This window comes from Anabrus simplex, chromosome 6, assembly GCF_040414725.1.
Source record: "Anabrus simplex isolate iqAnaSimp1 chromosome 6, ASM4041472v1, whole genome shotgun sequence".
Lineage (NCBI taxonomy): Eukaryota > Metazoa > Arthropoda > Insecta > Orthoptera > Tettigoniidae > Anabrus > Anabrus simplex.
Window position 1 is genome coordinate 156,714,576 of NC_090270.1, and position 23,734 is coordinate 156,738,309.

Here is a 23,734-nt window from a genome sequence, read left to right on the forward strand (position 1 = left end):
TATTTGGATGAGACTCATATTCATTTGTAAATTACTGTCTTTTTATTGTTCGCACGGTTACATACTCCTGCTTCCACTGTTTTTTGCTTCTACGCACTTCCTTTGTTACGTTACGCGCTACTTAAGATGTGTACATAGACCTGATGCTCAACTCTGTTTTTGTGACCTTCATTGCGTGTGACCAATTGCGTGTGATTTCGCATTATAAGTGTAATATCATGATAATAAGTGTAGTGGCTGGGTGAAATAATAGAGCCCATAACCTCTCCAACAACAACAACAACAACAACAACAACGTAACACTTTCAGTACCTGCAGTGTTAATTTCCTTAATTATTTTGCCTGTAAAGTTTTTACAGGATATAATGCAATAATGTCCTCATTTGCAGAAAATAAAGAAAACACGAATGCTTGAATTTTAGTAGCAATGTCATTGTTTTCTGAAAAACCTTCTAAACGACCCCCTCTGTATGTCACTCTCTGCATTATGTGAATCTCATCAAAAAGAACATTGACAATTTTTTCATGTGGTTTTAAACATTTTGCTTTTTCTTTAAGATAATTTACTTGAGAGTGCGTCAACCCTGCTTCACTCTTCATATCAGCACCTAATCTTCTGAAGTAAGAAGGATGAGGTAAGGTCAAAACACCTGAATTTCTCAATTGAATATATGCACCAGGGAATGAAAAAAAATATTGAAGATGCCCACAAAAAAGTCTCTGATGAATACTTCCCTTCTTTAGACACACTGAACTCAAGTTGTTCTTTTAAAAACTGGAGTTTTTGAGCAAGTGGCAACGTGTCATCACTGTCTAAATTCAATAACTCACTGATACAGTCATCTAGAGTTAAGCACATATTATTTAACTTGTTAACTGTATCCCCTGATGTAGACGAGTTACCAAAAGCATTCAAATGACTCAGTAAACACTCAAGTGCTGAACATGTGGTACACAGCAGACTATCTCCTAAAATCCAACTATATTTTTTCGAAGGAATCTTGCAACCATTTAAGCAAACTTGCATACTTATGTCCTTGAAAATTGTAATAGATACCTCGACAGTCGGAATGTCTCTGGTTTGAAGCTTGTAAAACAAAACTTTATCGACATCAATTTTGGTAGAAAACTCAAGTACATTTAGGGTTGTTAACTTACCCAACAAGTCCTCATAATTTGATATCTTGTCTCCTTCACACCATGTCTTGAAGGTTCGTTCGTCATTCTTCAAAATATCCTCTCTCCTTTTCTTCTGGCAATTTTCGTTTGGCAGGTGTTGGTTGAGACATACAGTGCATAACAGTCTTGATTGTACACCCACTTAGCAGATATAATGTCTTTATAATTTCTAAATAGTACATAACCAGTGCACAAGACATGGATACGTTATTGCACAAGGTGTTGAGAACTTGATGTTAGCGATCAAAAGTCTCGGTACACCATTTTAATAGAATATGAGTGATATATGTTGTGTAGTGGCCTATTTGCTTGCAACAGTCTTGTTTGTACACGTTAGCTACCTCGTCGCTCGGGAACACTCCTAGCTAGCTGGTGTGTATCTGTGCTGTGCTAGTGTGTATAGTTACGCAGTTAGTGCACCAGACCGTGTGTTACATAGGCCTAATGGGTAAAAGAACAGAGTTAAGTGACGAACTAAAAAATGTAATTGTATCTCTCGGATTGCAAGGGTATTCTTTGCGTGAAATTGGACGCAAAGTAAATAAACCTCATTCCACAATACACTATGTGTTGAATAAATTCAGATATAGAGGAACCACGAAGAATTTGCCAAGGAAAGCAAAAGAAAAGATACTGAATAGGTGAGATGAACATTATATTGTGAAACAAGTAAAACAGTATCCACAATTAAGTGCGCCTAAGATCCGCGTAATGCTGGAAGAAAGTACGGAAGAAGAAAATGTCAAGTCAGACAATTCGTAGGGTATTGTGGAAATATGATTATCACGGTAGACGACCACGGAAAAGGGCATTTGTTACTAAGAAAAGTCGACAAACCAGAATGAAATTTTGCAGAGAGTATGAAAACAAGGATTGCACATTCTGGAACAAAGTTATTTGGTCAGATGAGACTAAAATATCTCTATACGGTTCGGATGGAAACAGTTATGTATGGAGAAAAGTTAATACAGCCAATAAACCTGCAAATACGCTACCCACCGTAAAACATGGAGGTGGATCAATTATCATTTGGGGGTGCATGTCGTCTTGTGGAGTGGGAAATATAGAAATCATCAGTGGCACCATGCACAGATGGGGTTATTTAAACATTTTGAAGAACAGTGTCAAACAGAGTGCAGTAAAAATGGGGTTGGGGTCTTACTACATATTTCAGCAAGACAATGATCCCAAGCACACAGCTGATATTTGCAAGCAGTGGCTGATATGGAACGTACCATTGCAACTGCGAACTCCTGCCCAATCCCCTGACTTGAACCCCATAGAACATTTGTGGGTCGATCTAAAAAGAAGGGTTCATGCAAGGAAACTTCAATCACTAGAGCATTTAAGAAGTATAGTCAACGAAGAATGGGGTAAAACCGACCCAAAAATATATGAGAAACTGGTTCATTCGATGCAGCGAAGGTGCAAAGCAGTTCTCAAGGCCAGAGGATACTCATCGGGGTATTAACGAGTGTTTTTGTGTGAACATTTTGCTATCTTCTGTAAGTGTACAAACAAGATTGTTGCATGATGAAACGCCCGGTTTTTGTACATTGCTTGAATTTGTGTTAAATTGTAAGATCACAGATCAGTTTTTCTTTATTATTTACAATGTTTATTAGTGTATTTATTACGATATGGGCAATAAAATACATCACAATAAGTGTATACAAAAGTTTAACCGTTATTTCGTTGCAATAAGTTGGTGTACAGACAAGACTGTTATGCACTGTATATGAAGGCTGCCCAGGAAATATAGGTGGCACAACATCGTCAGTTAATTTTGGCTTTACCCTAGGTACACTTAAAACGGAACCATCTGGTCGTTTTGCAGTATCAACTCGAATGATGTGATTTTCGGAAAAATGTTTAATACAGACGCAGGCATATTTACTGGGTTCAACATTAGCATGAATCCATTTAACTCGCTTCTCATTATCGCTAGGAAACGCAAATGTTGAGATAGCCACCTCTTTATTTGAACGGTAATTGGATGTACATCCAGGCACACTACACGTTCGTCCCATTTTGCAGAGAGGAGCATACACTACACTAACACATTATAATAATAAACTTTATAGTACCTACTTTAGACAATTCATAATAGCTCAGTGGGTTCACATAACCTAGCAATACTTCCTAACATCAGGCTGCTCATCTTAGAATGCTATAGTATTTAACACATACTACTGCCGAAAATTCATCCTTTACTAATGCGTTTTCATACAGTTATCACTTTTGAACACGAACGAACACCTCTAATAACGTTGAAATAACAACAACGTGCTACGAAACCACCATGTAAACAAGACTCGTACCTCGACATCACGGCACTAAAAATCTGACGTCATCACTATGGAACTGTCATGTGTAGCAGGCCGGAATTTCGAGTTGGCCGTGGCTGGTTTTATGCACATTGCGCGCTCTTCTCCCATTAATAAATGAATCATGAATGAGGTTAGGATGGGCAGTGATGATTTTTTACATCTTCATCCAGTGAAGGAGGTACTATTTTTCGCAAAAAGAAAAGACAATTATTTAGGTGACGGTAATTAAACATCTTTCTAATCTACTACTGACCACATTCCTCCAAGGCTGCTCGATTCACACTGTATTGCTTGATCATCTGTGCTGAAGCCCTTTATACAAGATCCATGTTTCGTGTTAATAAATGTTGATATTTCATGTGAATGCGGCCAACGAGCGAAGGACTTTCGCCACTGGCGTACAAAGCTGAAATAGCGGGATTTGAAAAGAAATGTTTGAAGTTCACGAAAAAAACTGCTGAACAGCGGGAGCCTCCCGCCTAAATCGGGAAATGTATAATAATAATAATAATAATAATAATAATAATATTAGGGTTTATTACAAACAGCTTTGGAGATTTAAATGAGAAATGCATTAATGATGTTGAGACAAAATAATGCAGACGTGCGCTGAGTTCGCGCATACGTCATTCCTATTCTGAAAGTTCTAGACTACATTCGCTTGTGCCATAAAGCTGAGGAGTCAATGTATTGGAAAGGGATTTTCACCCGCTTACAATACGTACTGGCCATTGATATTTGGTAGGGAGGTAGAGAAGGTGTCAATAAATAGCAAAACAACAAAAAATTGAAGTAGCTGGTGCATACATCATTGTTATTCTAAGCTCCTTAAATTATGTACCGGTACTGTACAAAAATATTTTGGATTATCTCTACATTTACTGCATATGAACAAGTTTTCGTTTACAAGTACTGAAGAAAAGGTTTTTTGAAATAGAAAGTCACATTAAGACATTTTGTTTTAATTTCCTGAAGGTTTCATTTTATATTAAAGAAAAGTCAAAGAGCATAACGAAGATCGACTAGAAAGAAAAACTATCTGTAATTACAAACTTCATTTATTAATTAATCTTACACATTTTTAGGAAACAGGGTTAATATTGGTACCTACAAAAGGTAAATGAGAAACTACATACAGTTCAATAATTCTAGTATCTAAGGCACAAAGAACCATTTTATGACAGTAAAAATAAATGAGAGTTTCAGAAAACAATTTTAATACACAAGTTCACGAATGTAGCGAATCATATGACATACCGGTCGTACTAAGAAATAACTTTGAAACCATTACTAAAATACAAGAATGAAATTTGGATGCCGAATAATCAAGACACTAGGAATCAGTATAGAGAACGAAATAATATGACAGACATTCAAATATTTGAAGTAAGATGGAGCCACCGTGTATTAATATAACCAGATTGCCCAGGTGAAAAAAAAAATCCAATAATAAGACATATTAACCACAACACTGTAACCAAGTCAACAGCTAAACAAGTAATTGGATAAACATTTTACTGGAATTGTGACATTTGATTTGCATAGCAAATAGATACCAGTATACATTTTCATACAAGTGAAAATGAGAATGATTTTATCATCACTGTTCTTCACTGCCGTCACCCTCGGATTTATTCTCACTATTGTCACTATTTTCTTCTTCAGCCTCATGTCTTATGACTGTTCCAGAAATTATATTTCTATTATCTTGCCCAACAGAATAACAGAACTGAGTCTCAGAAGATGTCCACTCTCCAATCCGACTCTTGATTAGTTTTGTAAAAGGTTGACTCGTACCATAATACCAAGGAGCACCGTATTCACTATAGCAAGAGACAATATCGGCAAAAGATGAACGACTGTCAGGGCTGTTTATGTGTGTATCCATCTCATAACTATCAGTGCAATTTCTAGAAGCCTGATTACTTGAATTTGAAGAAATGTAAGGTTTATTGTTATTACTTGAAAGCCGATCATTACTGTTAACTTCTGACACTTGACTTTTGCTGGAAGTTTCACTAGAATTTGTGGGAACTTGACATGGCTTACAATTACGAAGACCGTAACCACGTGATGTATCACCAACTCTATTAATGCTATAGCCAAATGTACTGTCAATTCTGCCAGCATGACTAAAACTTTTATGACATCCATAAATATTATTAATAAGAGTTGCAGCTCCTGGAGATTTTGTATAAAATTTATCATAATTGTAGGTGTTGAGCAGACCAGTACCAACACTACCACAAACTCTATCAGGTTCATTTGTTCTGCTATCACTAACAAGCTCGGTACCTTGAGATTCTGTAGAAAATTTGCTGTCACTGTAAGGGGTGAAGAGACCAGTATCATTAGTGCCACAAACATCACCAGTAATTAATGAACTGTGATCACTGACAGCCTCAGTCCCCTGAAATTGAACAGAAAACTTGCAAACACCAGTAGCATCATTACCACAAACCTTAAGAGGTTTAAATGTTCCACAATCTGCCTCAGTCCCTTCAGAATGTGCAAAAACTTTGCCATCATCATAAGGCTTAAAAATCTCAATGTCATCTCTGCTATGACTTGTACCAATATTATAATTCCTATACTCTATCTGACCTTTAGATTTAGCAGAAAAAGTGCCATTTGTGTTAGTTTTATAGATACCAGTACCAACAGTGCCACCAACCTTCCCAGTATTATATTTGCTAAAATTAGTCTCTGTCCCTTGAGTGTTCTTAAACATACCAGCAATATCATTGCTACGATGATTATCAGTATCAAAATGGCTGTAACTGGCTACAGACTCTTGAAATTTTCCAGAATACTTGTTGTTATGTACACTGTACTCACGAGTAACGGTAACATCACTATGATTTTCACCATTGCCATTATTGCTGTGATTAGCCTCATTCCCAATCCCTACAGATCTTCCATAATTTTTTTTGTAACTATACATCTTCAAATTGCTGTTGTCATCACTATCTTGGATAATACCAGAGTTGTATTTGGTATGGGTAGTTTCCAAATGCTGAGATTTTTCAGAAATGTTATCATCACAATCGGTCTTAAACATACTAGTGCTGCCACTGATACTAGTCTCTGTCCTCTGAGATTTTGCTGAACTCCTTCTTCCACTAAATAAACCCTTATAACTACTGCCATGATCTTTGCTGTTGTAGTTACTACCAGCCTCCATCAGACTAGAGTTAGGCAGAGTGCTAGCTTTACTTCTAGATCCACTGGTGACACTGAAGCAAGTTGAAGCACAGCTGCTGGACAAAGGATTCATTTCATTAGAGCCTGGATACTTCTTCGAAAATGTATCGCTGGTTGAAATATTACTTTCACTTTCATTAGAACAAGATTTGCTCAGTTGTGTAAACCAATCATTACTTACAACAGCTGAAGGATACATACATTTGTAACATTTAGGATTTAGATCAAAAATCCCAGGATCATTTATATCTCTGTCTTTGCACAGTTCACATCCTTCCAAGTTAACTTTCATAAGCTCTGACTGCTTTTGCTCAAATCTATAATACACTCTTCGCATTGAATCTCTCAGAGCATCCGTGGCTGTATACATGGGATAATCACGTATTTGTATTGGTGAAGGAGGACGAGGTATAGCTTTTGCAAAGAAGTTGAAAACTAAATGACATTCTGGTGTGCAAATATGTTGCCTAGAAGGTTCTTTTACATTAACCACCTCCTTCTTCGAATGTTTTCTTACAGAACATTTTGATTTAATAACAGGGTCTATTTCACCTTTGTCATGTAGATCCAAAGCTACTAGATTGATGTACAACTGCTCATCTGGTGGAAAATCTAGTCTTTTTGCAACCTGTAAGGCAGAAAAATGCACAGAAAATATAAAATGAAATATTAACAATCAAGTAGATCAATACGAAGAAAAGCAATGAACAACCTATATTGTTTATCACTAAAAGCAAGGACTCAAGCAACAATAAGAAGATAGTAAAAACCAGAATCCTGATTTTAAAAAAAGAATGTTCTCCAAAATGACCTTTAAATCTTACAAAAGTTACCTGAAAGTGGAAAATTAACATCACAGTTTTTCCATAACAATTTTTGTCAATACGAATATTAGAAATAATCAAAATAACATTTAACTAATGGCATAAAACCAATTTTGGATGATTGTGAAGTCTATTGAAATTGTAATCTGTTGTATTCCAGATCCGAACAGGCACCCTCAGTGGATGATGGATGATTTATTATTTCTTTAATACATTTTTTTCTCTAGATTTCATTGTAACAAAGAAAAAATTATATAAGTTGTAAGAGAGAAATATGATTGTATAAGTAGCGTTCGGATGTTCAGAAAATGTAAAAACTTTTTTCCCCATCTTCTGTTTTGGCTATTTGTTGGAATTAAGCACGAGCTGGACATTTCTGAGCATATATAGCCTTATATTATAAGGCATATAAATGCATATTTTACCTGTTTTTATTGTTTTGGTCTTATTTCAGTATTTTGCACAGAAAAAGGTAACTTACTGTACTTCGAATGTGTTGCCCAATGTTGCTTGTGTAGAGGTGTTTGTGGGATTGTAACGAAACTTAAAGTACAAGCCTCAAGCTGAATAGGTGGCATGTATTGTAAGTTTAAATCATTCATTTTAGACAGATTCTTCAAGGTTTTGGATAAATATTCACATTTTGGTCTGCTTATACCCTCTATGTTGAGCTGGTAAATTTGTATTGATGGTCCAATCTTACGAACTAGAGGGCCCTGAGAAGGACCTATTGGGGTATTTTTTCTCCTTAATCTTTGACCAAGAGGTTGTTTAAGAGAGTTCAGTCTCATCGTGATTATTGTTGCTCGCTTAGCACCACCCGCGGGACACGTGCAGAGTAATGAGGTAAATTCTGCGGACGTGAGCAACAGTGGTCACTGCTGAACACATGGAAGAAAATTGAAAACAACCCACTGTTACCAATAGATTCAGATTGTCAAGTATTATTACCGCAGCGATTAAAGTCCAGACAACCATCGTGGCGAAAAGCAATCAATCTGCAAGACAATCACTTCAAAATGCTACATGCAAGGAACAATCAGTGGCAGAGCCAAAACTCCCTGACACATCATTACTTAATTAAAACTCCTTGGGAGCAGCCCACAGGTTTTCATTCACCTCGACGATAGTGGTGTGTACTGAATAGGATAAGGACTGGCCAGGGAAGATGCGGAGCAATACTGAACAAGTGGGGATGGAAGTCCTCTCCTCATTGCGACTGCGGTGAAGAACAGCAAACCATGGATCATATAGTGCTCGAATGTCCCCTCAGAGCTTTTAGAAGCTCAATGAAAGATCTCCACAACCTAACACAAGAAGCCGTTGAGTGGAATAACCAACTGGAGATAGTATTGTGAATATTCTTATGAACTTGAGAGAGTGTGTGTATATGTGTGTATTTTTGTACACATTTTGTAAATAGCTGCTATTCCTCCTTTCATCATACGATAAACAAATAAATAATTCATTTTAGAACTAGCTGATGTACCCGTGCTTCGCTACAGAATTCTAGGTTAGGTAGCATACACGTCGTAAGTAAGATTGTAATAAATTGCATAGCTCTTAACATTACCCTGGAAACGCGACAGGGAAGTCACCAAAGTCTCTTCTTATGTGAAGACTGGGTTAGGGAATTTTCATTGCAATGGTAGGTCCTCTTGCCTACCATTAGTCACAATCAAGTTGGGGAGTTCTCATTATAATGGCAAACACTAACTATCCACCTGCCTTTTTACATCGTTAGTGGTTTTCCCAACTGACATCAACATACATTGACACCAGTAAGAATGTCACGATTAAAAGCAATGCTATTATATGAAATACTCTTAACAAATGAAAAACCACTCATTTTCTCACTAGTAATGAACAGTACTACGCTGCTGATCTAACAATCCAAATTTCCATAGCTGGAATGACCAGGTCGCAGACAGCTGTGAACCGTGAACACACTTTAATTTCGGGGTGAGGGTGGGGGACAAATAGTGTAGAGTCCCACGGGAAAAACTATACCCTTTTACTCATCTGTTTAATAGGAGTACCGGATGAGTCGGAAAATCTCAATTCACTACACTGGTGGAGGAAAAAACTATCTGACTTGGAGGCAAATTTTTCCACCACACAAGAGTAGAAACACACACAACCCCCCTCCCCTTATGCTTACTAATTTGGAATAAAATGAACGCAGAATTTAATACAAGTGAAAAGGAAGAAGCTTTTCTTATGCTGACACTCATCTCCGATATATGGAATTACTGAGTATAACAGCCTGCCTGACTATTGGCGGGGAATAGCTGCGGAGTTAGATAACTTTCTTCTTTAGCATGCCATTCCCGTGGTTCATACATTTTCTGATACTGCTGGTACATCATAGTATTCTAGCTATTCGATCCCTACTTTGATGCACTGATTGGAATGAGTAGTGTGCTATAATTTGGAATAGGCCGAAACTGTAATTCTAGACCAGCATAAGCGAGCCTCTGCTGTTATTCCCTTAAATGTGCACACTACTCATTCCAATCAGTGCATCAGAGTAGGGATCGAATAGCTAGAATACTATGATGAACCAGTGTGATATGTACCAGCAGTATCAGAAAATGTATGAACCACGGGAATGGCATGCTAAAGAAGAAAGTTATCTAACTCCCCAGCTATTCCCCGCCAATAGTCAGACAGGCTGTTATACTCAGTAATTCCATATATCGGAGATGAGTGTCAGCATAAGAGACGAAGAATATCACAACAAACAATGTCAATGTAATGTTATTGTTGATCAATTTTTTCAGCTTTCGATTTGGTTTTCTTCCGACTCTGAAATACCATTCTTATCATAGTCTGTATGATAAAACTGATAAAACATAAATGCCCGGAAATTGTATTGTCTATAACTTTTAATAATAATAATAATGTTATTTGCTTTACATCCCACTAACTACTTTCACGGTTTTCGGAGACGCCGAGGTGCTGGAATTTAGTCCCGCAGGAGTTCTTTTACGTGCCAGTAAATCTACCGACACGAGGCTGACGTATCTATAACTTTTGTTATGTAGTACTTTTCAATACGAACAATAACATAGGCATTTAAAAATTCAATTTTAGGCACCTTCTCCTAAACTACGATTTTATCCGGGGTGAATAAAATTGTTTATAGCTTAGACAGTAGTCCCTTATTTCCCGACTTTACATACCGATTTTCATTAAATCCTGTTTACCCATTTTCTTGTGGCTCAGCGTTGATATGGACTTGGCAAAAAAAATAAGAATTCATGAATGTGCTGTTATCATAGCCAGTATGGTAAAAACGTACAAGACATAAATGATCGGAAATTTAATTCTATATATCTTCAATTATGTAGTACTTGTCGACAGGATCACTAATAACACAAATATCTGAGGAGAAGTAAATTTTAGGCCTTCCCCTCAACTACCATTTCACTCAACGTGAATAAAATGAATTATAGCCTAAAGTTTAGTGGCTCATTCCCAGACTTTACATACTGATTTTCATTAAATTCTCTTCAGCCGTTTTCTCATGATGCGCGTACAGACAGACAGAAATTACAGAAAAGTATAAATTGCGTTTCCTTGTTACTGTGGACATGACCGATATAGAAATACCATTCTTTTAAATTCTCAGCAATGTACAGACAAAACTTTTATTTTATATATATATCTTGCTTTAAGAGTAAGACTGCAGTCTGAAATGTTACCTTTGTTAAGAGAGAAGGAAACACAAGGGCTTTTTTTCCTCTGTCTTAGCACTTGAGGCCCATGACCGCTTCGGGTAGCACCTTTACTACCTTTCTGCCTTCACCTTTCTTAAAAATTTCAAGAGACTACTTTTGATGCTTCGTAGTTATATTAACAGTGACAGAGCTGACATAAGGATATCTAAAGAAATTGTATCAGAAAGATTGGGGAGGAATGCTTCTGTACTGAAGGAAAAATCCTCTTCTGCAAAGCATGCAAAGTTAAAGTACGGTAAGTGCCATAAAACGTTTTAATGACCAGCAGCATAGCAACACTGTTAGACACAAAAATGCTGAATGAATAGGGAATAAGAGGTTATGTATTTTTCTTCTCCTATATTTTACTTTAATTAAAATATTTATGGGCAGTGCATTCTTAATTCTGATAACTAATACAATTTTGATTGATTTGCAAGGAGCAACGATATGGTCTCTGTCACCAATGTTTACAATTGCAATATTAATTTAAAATATCTTAGGCAGGGGCCTAGTGATCACAGTTTAATGATCGATAATGAATTTATGATAGAGACCAGTGGAGTTAAGTTACAAGAACTCATAAGGAAATTAATTGAATTAATGGAATTAATGAATTGTATTCTTAATATAAAAGAATTAAGTTAGTGGCAAAAATCATTCATTAGAAATACATGTTTTGCCACATTTTTCAATTTTTGGGTGATATAGTATGTATAAGGACTAAAGGAAAATGTTGAAGGAAACACAATAGGCAAGGAATGAGGTCAGTAAGGCTGCTGAATAAATGTTAGGAAGAAAGGAAGGATCGACAGAGAATCAATGGATAACTCAAGAGACCTGATTGATGAATGATGAAAGTACAAGCATGCAAAAAAATAGGGAGGGCAGAAAAGTGTACAGGTGATTACAGTATCTTGACCAGAGGAACAATTCAACAGGCAATATAAACAATCTTTCTGAGAAGGTTAACAACATCTTATACGAGGAATTGATTAAAGTGAAAGATAAATTTCTACCGAAGATCTTAAGGACTCATTATCAAGAAATATTTTAAATCAAAGGTTTTTTTTTTTTACTCACATCAATGTTCAAATTACGATTTTACAAACTTTGTCATCAAGACTTTTAATGAACAATTGACATCAATTTTATTGACAATATGACTTGGAACTTTAATCAAGTTTGCAAATATTTTATTTTAACTGTCCTGTTGTATAATAGTGTATTTTAATTTGCCTTACCAATCTATTAATGTAGGCCTAATTTTTATATCTGATGTAACTTATTATGTGATTTATTCTAGCTGATGATGTCCATTAGGGGAAGAAACATGTTCTAAACCAAACCCAAACCCTACGGCACTCAATGCCCTTGAAAGGGCTTTGGCCTGCCCAGCGACCACTGCTCAGCCTGAAGGCCTGCAGATTACAAGGGGCCGTGTGGTCAGCACGACGCATCCTCTCGGCCGTTACTCTGGGCTTTCGAGACCGGGGCCGCCATCTTACCATCAGATAGCTCCTCAATTCTAATCATGTAGGCTGAGTGGACCTCGAACCAGCCCTCAGGTCGAGAGAAAAATCCCTGACCCAGCCAGGAATCGAACCCGGGGCCTTCGGGCGAGAGGCAGGCATGCTGCCCCTATACCATGGGGCCAGCAAACATGTTCTAGATTTAATAAATTATATATGATTTGAATAGGCAGACCACTTATAATACAATATTTAAGTTATTCTATGATTAAAGAATGAAGCAGATAGAAAGGGGAGGACAGCTAAGGAAGTATGGCTGAAATAGCAGTGGAAGGATGTTGAACGTTGTATGGTCCTATGAAAGATAGATGCTGCATACAGGAAAATCAAGGAAACCTTTGGGAAAAAAGGAAAAGTTAGGGTGTATGAATATTAAGAGCGCAGATGGAAGACCACTTCTAGGGAAAGAAGACAAGGCATAAAGATCTGAGGATCTTCTTGTAGAATGAAACATTTCACTCTTTGCTTAATAGTATTTCTTTTTTTTAATAAATATGTTACAGTGTTAGATGTGTTATAATTAGTGTTTTTGACAGAATGATAATCTTTCAAGTTAAATTAGCTCTGGACTGGACACCTAGGTTTTTTAGGACATAAACTGAAACATAGGGCACTGAGTACCCCATATTTTAAATGACAGTTTGCATAAAGAATCCTGCTGTGTTACAACTGGAACATACTATAACACTTATGGAAGTACTACTAAACAAACGTACACAAAATAATATTTTCAAAAGTCATACTTTCAACAACAATAAAACAAAGTCTGTATAGGTATCTTCAATATATCTTTGAACAGCTTCATGTTTAATCTGCTGTGTGAGGATTCCCTTTTTAGTGAAATGAACGATGTTTTTTCTTACAAATTGTACAAAATTGTGTTGATTATCCTCCTGGTCTGTACTCAATATTACATCCAATTACGATGAAATTTTAGATAGACATGTTTCGACCCGGAATAAGGTCATTCTCAGTAAAATATATATAATAAACTAAAAACATTTGACACAATATGAAGTGATTTTTAACAAGTTTTTCCTTAACAAACATGATAAAAATTAAAATTAAGAGATGGTGGTCATTAAGTTTTTGAGCTGGAAGCCTTTTTGGTGTAATAGTCTCGTTGTCTCCTGATGTAATTTAACTGATGTCTGTACACTATTGAATTAATTAATGTGTTTAGTCCTAGGGTGACATATAAGCTTAAAAGTTGTTATTGAAGTTGAACCTCCTGTTTTTAGTGTTAGGTGGCCCAGTCGTATTATCCGTGTTCTCTGACTATGGAGTCCAGCTCTTGACTGACGTGCTCCCCTATGCCGGGTCGAAACAAGTCTATCTAAAAGTTTCATGTTAATTGGATGAAGTACTGAGTATTTACTAAGAGGATAATCAACACAATTTTGTACAATTTGTAAGAAGTTCAACTGTCAATACGGATCTAACATGAGATTTATAGTCTGTAATGAACTATATTGTCGAACATACGAGAATCAATAAACAATTCCAAAGCATCGGATATGTTTTCACGAGCTTAGTATGGCCTTCAGGACTGGAACTAATGGACACAATGTCAAGCCTATGTGTTCTTTCGGCTTTCATACGAGGCTTGGATGACCATCGATAATGGTTCTTTCCTTTCATTTAACATGCCCGTGGAACATATAGGCAGTTCTCAATCACAGTTTCATCCTCTTCGTCATCTGAAGTAAGCGATGTTCCATCTACACTCTCCCCTTGGTCTGACTTCATCAGTTCGTCTCCAATCCATTCATCACCTTTTCTAGCAATAAAAGTTTTCTTTTTTGCTTTATGCCACACTGACACAGATAGGTCTTATGGCGACGATGGGACAGAAAAGGCTTAGGAATGGGAAGGAAGTGGCCGTGGCCTTAATTAAGGTACAGTGGCAGTGGGGTTTGAACCCACTATCTCCTGGATGTGAACACACAGCTGCGCGCCCCTAACCACATGGCCAACTCGCCCGGTAAAAGTATTTTCCAGTCATATTATTAACCTATAAGTATCAAAGGAGTCATAGAAAACAAATCCATTAGGTTCCTTGCCAGAGAAACTACAGTCTACAAACAATAAAATACTTGGAAGAACAACAAACTAATATAAACTTAAATGCTTTCACATACCCTGGAAGCAAACCTCTGCACACTAACAAATAGTTATATTCGAATGCTGACTCTCTCTGAAAAATCATATGGCATTCACAGATAGTATCAACATAAAAAGATACTGAAAAGAAATTTGTCTGGGGCACTGCATGCCCCACATTTTCATTCCAGAGTTAACTGAGACAATGGTTCAACAAGGGAGTAAGTTCAGGACCTGGGTTCATGCATTAAAGAATCTTCAGGAAAGAGTGATGAACTGCATTCTCCATCAAGATAGAGTACAGGATATCCAGAAAGGCTGACAAAGGGCTGAAACATTATGTGAACAGGAAGCAATACTGTTTAATCTGGTTCAGGATGAAGAAGTGAAACAGTGGAGAGAGCTCAACAAAACCATGAGCATTGAAGATGTACAGATTCAGTACAAGATCAAGCATAACACCACAATGGACGCTAGGCCTTAGCTGATGATATGGCATTGCTGGACGAAAAGGAAGGTAATGCAAAGATTGCACTGGAAAACCTAACAAAGATCGTGGCAAAGGTTGGTCTGAAGATAGCATACAAGAAGACCAAGGTATTGCAAGAAGCTTCCCTCGCTCACAACTGCAGGGTGCCTTCCACGGCTGCATTAATACAAGAATACCGTGCAAAGTAATCACACTCTCTCTTCTATTTGTTATGACTGTGATGTTGTTTTTTAATTTATATTTGTACAGTAATGTCTTTGATCTCTTTAACACTAGGATTACCAAACATTCTATCTACCTACTTTTATAGAAGCAGTCATTTTGACCGATAGTACCACTTACTCATTTTTTGAGGATATTGGTGTCAGAATAAAGTTAAAATTGAGTACAAAAACATCATAGACCCTATGTAATTTAATTATGATCATGGAGGTCTTGTAAACACTATTATGAACAAATAAATAAATACACTAATAAGGCAGAATGTTCTTCTCACACACTTTCATTATATACGTATTTGCATGGATGTCACTTTCTGCTTTTCAACTTATTTGTCGCACTGTACACAAACACTTTGCTTGGTCACCTTTGAAGTGCACTTACCACAGACCAGTTTTCTACACATCGCACATCTCTTTGCACGCTGCAACTAACAATGTCAGCGATGTGAACTTTCTTCAGAGGCTAGGGCTTCATTGTTGCAGCCAACAGTGATGATGGTATTGAGAGGCCTACTAATCCAAGAAGACACGTAAGGATGCGCTAGATTGGTTGTCAGCTGTCTTAGTAAAACCCTTCTCGGTATTTGCTTGCCAGCTAATGCCCTATACAATGCATAAGCATTTATACAAGAGAAGCTGCCTCTGTTGATCAGCGGTAGAGTGTCGGCCTCCGGATCCCAAGATAGCGGGTTCAAACCCGGCAGAGGTAGTCGGATTTTTGAAGGGCGGAAAAAAGTCCATTAGACAGATTTTTGAAGGGCGGAAAAAAGTCCATTTGACACTCCATGTCGTACAATGTAGGCATGTAAAAGATCTCTGGTGACACATTTGGTGTTTACCCAACAAAATTCATTAAATCTCAGCCATAGACGCCCAAGAGAGTTTTGGTTTACTTGGTCTGCCACCTAGTGGGGGCCTAGAGTAAAACGGAACGTCGAAATTGATGAGCAGGTAGCCAGATGGCGTCAAATTGAAATGTCTGCACACAGTAGCTGAGGCCATACGATTATTATTATTATTATTATTATTATTATTATTATTATTATTATTATTATACAAGAGAGATCTAGTATGTTGAAGAAGACATGCACTGGCCATCACCGACTCATTGATTTTACCGTGTACTTATGGCCCATTTGATCTACTATGTCAACACTAAATTAGGTACAGTTATAGAAAGAGACCGTTTCAGGTTTTTCTTCGGATGTTGTTCGTTGAAGTTTACATCAGTATGTACTGTACTGAGAATGAGGACATTCTTGTTCTTTTTACCTTGGTAGGACATGAGATTTGCATCCTCATTTTTGTACACTACTGTGCTGTATAGTGAGTCACTGCTGGTCTTCACAGAAGGAAGAGATTCTCTCCTACTATGGTTCAGTGTGCTTATGATACTTGTGTTCTCTTTATTCAATGATTTTGCTAGTTTCAGTGAAGTGAAGAAATTATCACAAGTAATAATTATTCCCTGTTTGATGAAAGGCTCAGAAAGACGCAATATCATATGTCCACTTAGAGTCTGATCAATGGGTTGTGTTAGGTATATAACTTGATAACACTAACTAGAAATGAGTTACGTGTATTTGAAGCTATATGCCGAAAAGTAGACTTAAAAACATTAAAAGCCACCAAAGGATTTGTATGTCCTAACAGCATAACGAGAGTGATAGAGAAAACAGAACTGAAAATGGTCATTTTGACCGCTGCGGTAAACCTAGTGTTAATGCACATTTACTTTACATTTTACAATATTCAAACACTAAAATATTTCATTTTTTGAAAAGGCTTTACTCTGTTATAATAAAAAAGTTCACATACATATTGAGTTAGAAAAGGCTTAAAGATTCATTGACCTGCAAGAATGATGTAAAATGCTTGTTGGGTGTTGTGAAGTTCTGTTCACATAGAACTTCAACTGTAGTGCTCAACAGAACTTGAAAAAATATAATGCAAACAGTCCAGTTGGATTATGGAATATCACTTTTAATCCATCACTGTTTGCCAAAACAAGTGCAAGCCACCACTTCTAATATTTCTCGTATGCTCCAATGTTACCTCATTGGAGGGTATAGTCTGTTGTTGCTGTCTTTTCCAATACAAATTGTGACTACGGAATCCTGTCTTCCATACCTCTCTGTTTGCTATCATGTTCCACTGAAAACTGATGTGTTATAGGACTACTGTTGGGCAGTAGGAGTGCTGGAGTTGATCTGGAAACATATGATAAGCCTTGGATTGTCTTAAACTTGTATAAATGACTGCATTAAACATTATTAAGGAATCTCCAAAAATTCTTCATCACCACTGTACTTCCCACAATAGGGAGTCAATCCTATTTTTAACTATACATACTGATAATGCCTTTGCTGGCGTGACCTAGTGTTTACAGTGCACTGTCTTCTGGTATGGGCTAGAGCAATTTTGTTACTTACATTGATCTGTCTCAGCTTTTAACAATATAAAAGGGACTGAGGTATGAGCCATGGTAAAGTCATTCCGTATGCAGCCAGTCCATGCTATGAATGATGTGAAAATGTTGCTCGTAGGGTCAGTTGGTGCATGCAAAGTGGGCTTGGCATACTGATATGTAATAGCAAATTCTGGCACAGTGAGGAAAACAAAGGGAAACTACCTCACTCCTCATTTCCCATGTATGCCTTTTCAGTGATGCCTAGGCCATCTATGACAGCTAATGGTGGAGCTGTTGAGGATCCAACCAGCTTCTGGGCTGAGGACTGAACACACAACTTACTGATACTCAACAATGGAAGTAATTGTGTTGTAGTTTCAGGACCCCCATAGTCACTATTTGGAGAAAAACTTAGAAAAAAAAAAACCTGCTGCATGTAGACCTATTAGACCATAGGATTTTAGAGGTCCAGAAATATCTGCTATGTTTCCGAAGTTGACCGTTGCAGACTTAACCGAGCCACATACTATATCTCAATGTCCTTTGCCATGACGAAGTGCCGAAAAAGTCACTCTGCTTATATATCAAAACCTTTTTTACAAAAGCATAAGACCTAACAGAGTAAGAAAAGAAAAGGACAAGCACATGTACATGGCGTTCGTAGATCTAGAAAAGCCATTCGATAATGTTAATTGGACCAAGCTACTTAGGATTCTGAAGGTGATTGGGATCAGATACGAGGACGAAGAATTATCTACAATGTTGACATAGAACAGGCAGTAAGGAAATCAAAGAGGAATTTGGAAAGGGAAGCACAATCCAAGGAGAGGAAATCAATACCTTGAGATTTGCCGATGATATTGTTATTTTAACTGAGACTGCAGAAGATCTCGAGAAGCTGCTGAATGATATGGACGAAGTCTTGGGTAAGGAGTACAAGATGAAAATAAATAAGTCCAAAACAAAAGTAATGGAGTGCAGTCGAACGAAGGCAGGTGATGCAGGAAATATTAGATTAAGAAATGAAGTCTTAAAGGAAGTAGATGAATATTGTTACTTGGATAGTAAAATAACTAACGATGACAGAAGTAAGGAGGACATAAAATGCAGACTAGCACAAGGAAGGAAGAGCTTTCTTAAGAAAAGAAATATGCTCACTTCAAACATCGATGTAGGAAATAGAAAGATGTTTCTGAAGACTTTCATCTGGAGCGTGGCATTGTATGGAAATGAAACACGGGTGATAACTAGCTCAGAAAGAAAGAGAATAGAAGCTTTTGAACTGTGGTGTTACAGAAGAATGCTGAAGGTGAGGTGGATATATCAAATCCCGAATGAAGAGATACTGAATCAAATTGGTGAGAGGAGATCGATTTGGCTAAATTTGACGAGAAGAAGAGATAGAATGATAGGACACATCTTAAGACACCCAGGACTTGTTCAGTTGGTTTTTTAAAGTGTTGGCGATAAGAACGGTAGGATTAGACCAAGGTATGAATATGACAAGCAGATGTAGGATGCAATAGTTACGTAGAAATGAAAAGGTTAACACAGGATAGGGTGGCATGGAGAGCTGTATCAAACCAGTCTATGGACTGATGACTCAAACAACAACATTCTATTCCATCATCAGATTTCACTATCAAAATTTTACCGCTCACTCCATTTCATGTTCATTAACTACGTATCATATAAATTAGGATTGAACATATGTATAATAGAATTAAGGTAAAGACATGTATATACATATATATACACGTATATATGTAAAATATTAATCTATAATGTAGTCAGAAGCTGGCAGTGTTGTGCAACATAACTATTATCTAACTTGGAATGTGGACTTGCATTAGTACACTCGTTGCCCAAGGGCAAATTTGCACACAATACCATGTGGACAATCGTCTTGGTAGCGAGGTGAAGCCATTGATTTCCAAGCGAAGCATCACCACGTGGGAGGTAAATGAGGGGCTCTATTAGCTGAAGGATTGCTGAATGTGTAGAGGGGGAGATAGTCAGTAGGAAAAGTGATGTGACTAGGTGAAATGATAAAAGAGCTACGGTATGATGGAACGTCTGGATCTTGTCTAGTATATAATGTTGATGTAGCCATAAAGATGCACACAAAATGCTGTCAATTGTGTACACTATTTTATTTACATTTTTACACACGTGCACTAATAAAATGCCATCATAAACGAAACACTACTACGAAGAATAAGAAGAAGACTGCAACACCTGCATGTCAGCCAAATACTAACGCAACAAATTCACATATTGGATTAACGATTTGCACTTACTACTACTACTAGCAGTTCCAGAATGGGCTGAGTGAAGAGGGCAGGGGTTTTTAGTTGGTGGAAATCCAACTCTCACACAGAGTGGTGTCTTTAAAAGATTTTCCCCTGCCAAAAAAAAAAAAAAAAAGAACTACTACTGCTACTACATTAGCATGTCTCAACACGAGTTCACGACTTCCACACAAGTCACATTAAAATAACTCAACTCTACTCCCAAAACTGCCTCTTTATATACGTTGTCTGGCCAGCCTTCTACAAGAATATGACAAAATATGTCTTCTCGTAATTTTGAGAGTCTCCAATAGCCTATTTACAATGTAAGGAATTTTTTACACAATTCGAGTCGCACATTGCATTGTTCTGGACTATTACAGTGTGTTACACAATATACAGGTAATAATAAATTATATACTATTAATTATGAGTTCTTACATTAAATAAACTCATATTTATATACAGCAGATGTTTCATGCCATAACCTCACAAATAATACAATCATGATTATACCAAATAAAGTTCGTACACAACTACGTAAATAATAATAATAATAATAATAATAATAATAATAATAATAATAATAATAATAATAATAATAATCATAAAATAGTCAAGGGTCAGGATAGCCATAAAGTGATGCCCAACAGGGGAGCTCACAAGTTAATGAAACAGGATGAGCAAAGGGCAATCATAAAGTGTTGCTGCAATTTAAGGGCTCGAATAATTCAGAATCTGTTCTGAATGGCAACATACCACAGGTTGATATTAGGAGAATACATGCATAAAAGACAACAGAATTATAACACGTAAATGTCAGGAGTGTCATTTTGTGTTAGATATTGGTACTTTAGGGGGCATGTCATGGGAAGCGAAAGGGGGAAATCAATTTGAGATCGAGTATGATTAATAGGGAACCAAAGATGGACAAGGAAAGCATAGAATCTTGTTTGCTATTAAAGTTATTATTCAACAGAGCTGTTCATTTCTGTATGTTGACAGGATACGAAGCTCCTAGGCATATGCATGGACACAAAAGGCAACATAAGGATGTCTTGTAAAGCATGGGTTGTTCCTTGTATCATATTTGATTTTGATTTTGGATAGGTAGATAATATTTAAATTTAAGTTATTAATTCTTGAACATGACAGACTAATACTTACAAAGGAATTGTGCAATTTGGTGGTGTTGTTGACAATATTCACTTTGCTATTTATATTTTACAAGTTTCTTAGAACAGTATCAACATTTTATGCAACAATTGGGTAGTTTCATAAATTTGTATATAGAGTGGCATGTCTTATTTAGTCATTACATTTTGAGGTAATCGTAGTATGTAAAACTATAAAATCATAATATCTATTGCTATTACTACCAAGTATTTTTGTTTTAGAAGGCTAGACGCCAGTATATTAACAATGGAAGTACCGTACCAGAAAAATTACCTGGCTCCTAGATTTAAAAACACTTGTCATGGTCTGGAATAGATGTGTTAAGTAAATCACTAAATAGTAAATTAGATACTAAGATACTAGACGTAACTGATCAAATAAGAAATTAATGTAGATAAAGAGTGTACTGAAATTAGAGTGGAAATGGAGTTGAATCAGACCAATCTTCATATTCAGATAGAGGAAGTCAAGGGAATGTGCATATAGAATAGCAACAAAATCGTGCAGATAAATAGTAGGACTTGTAGCAATTCGGAGGAAATTAACGAAAAGGTAGAGAAAAGATTGGTCAAGATCCACTATACAGCTGGGCAAGATATGAGAGAACATGTTGGTAGAGAAGAACAGGTTGAAAGAAAGCTTGGGGAAGTCTGTGAACTAAGGAACAAACAGAAAACTTTGTCACAGAAGAATAGAGAAAAAGGAATAATTTCAGGAAGAATTAAAAACAATGCGAGAAAATGCTGAGAAAGTAGCAGAAGAAAATGTTTTGAATTTCCAGAGAGTACTATGGCAGGAGTTTAGAGAAGGTCATACTGCGAGAGAAGTGGTATTAGCAAGCAGTTGGTTAAACAGAGACCAAGATTTACCTCAGTTTTCTGGAAAACAGTTCAATCCAATGGAATTTTTAAAATTAGTCGAGGGGGCCGATGACCTTCGATGTTAGGCCCCTTAAAACAACAAGCATCAATCATCAAATCAGTCGAGGAAAGATTTGGAAATAAGTTGAGGGACAACACTGTTGAATGGTAATATGTGTTGGAGATCTTGTCAAACGCTTTCATCGGGAAAACTAAGATGCAGTTTCAATTGTATAGGAATACCATGTTTAATTTAGGGGAATTCAAAAAGAAGTTTGTTGCTGAATTCTGGAATGAGAATATACAAGGTCGCGAAAGGGAACGAGTGATGTTTTGTAGATACAGACAACAGGAGGGCATATCTGTGACTCTTTTCTCAAACACATGCTCATATGGAAGAATCTTGATATCATTGGGTCAGAGGGAGATGTAGTAAGCTAATGCTGAAGCACTACTCTGACAAGATAAGAGAAGCTGCGTGCATGCAGAAAGTGAGCACAATAAAAGAAACAGAAGTCTTAATAGACAGTTTCGAAGCTCGGAATAGTAGCGTAGGTGGTAAATGACCACAAAGCAGACCAAACAATTATGATCAGCAGAGGAATAATAGAAACTTTAATAGTAACAAGGGTCTTTAGAACTACCAAGAATCATTAAGAGATGGGAGACGATAAAATTTTATACAACCTGGTAATGGGAGGCACCGGAATGTTAATCCTCAGAGGAATATTGGACGGAATTATCAGAGAGAATGAAGGGCCGAATACACGTTAGCCAAGAGTCAAACCTAGCCCGAGTACTTTAAACACTCAGCGGACTGTATAGTAGGGTCACGTAGACAATCTGAAAGGTAGATCACTTCAGAGACACATAAATAGTGTAAATAACTGTGTAGAACAAGTAAACAAAAGAGAAAAAAGTGACTGTAGCCTAAGCAGATGTAAGTCAAATGTGTTAAGTGATGACGTAGTCATAGCTAATAAAGCAGCTAATTGTAATATTAATTTAGACAAAAGAAGTGAACTTTTAAGTAATTTAATTACATGTAATACTGAGAATGTAAGTAGTGATATACAGGGTTAGTCAAAATTATGTTAACACTCAAATGTACACAACTCATATAGATCAGAAATACTTTACTGGAATTTATTGTAACATGTGAATACAAAGGGCACTAGGAAAGTTTTGCAATGTGAGTGAACGCTTTAGTCTTTTTCAAAATAATTTCCGCCACAGTCAATACACTTCTCCATACGTCAAAACCAGTTACATTTTCACACTCTTGATCCCATGCTGCCAGAAGCTCCTTGTCGGATGCAAAATGCCGCCCTTTCAGCTTCATCTTCACTTCTGAGGAGAGTGTGAAGTCACATGGGGCAAGATCAGGACTGT

General features: G+C 36.9%; 1 protein-coding gene across 1 annotated transcript in view; it reads right to left on the reverse strand.

Moving 5' to 3' along the window:
• Positions 1-4,384: 4,384 nt before the first annotated feature.
• Positions 4,385-23,734, reverse strand: part of LOC136875597 (serine-rich adhesin for platelets) — a 39,789-nt gene continuing 20,439 nt past the window's right edge. The window contains exon 2 of the mRNA XM_067149140.2: positions 4,385-7,341. Coding sequence (XP_067005241.2) covers positions 5,110-7,341 — 2,232 coding nt within the window. The 3' untranslated portion in view covers positions 4,385-5,109. The remainder of the gene's footprint in view (positions 7,342-23,734) is intronic.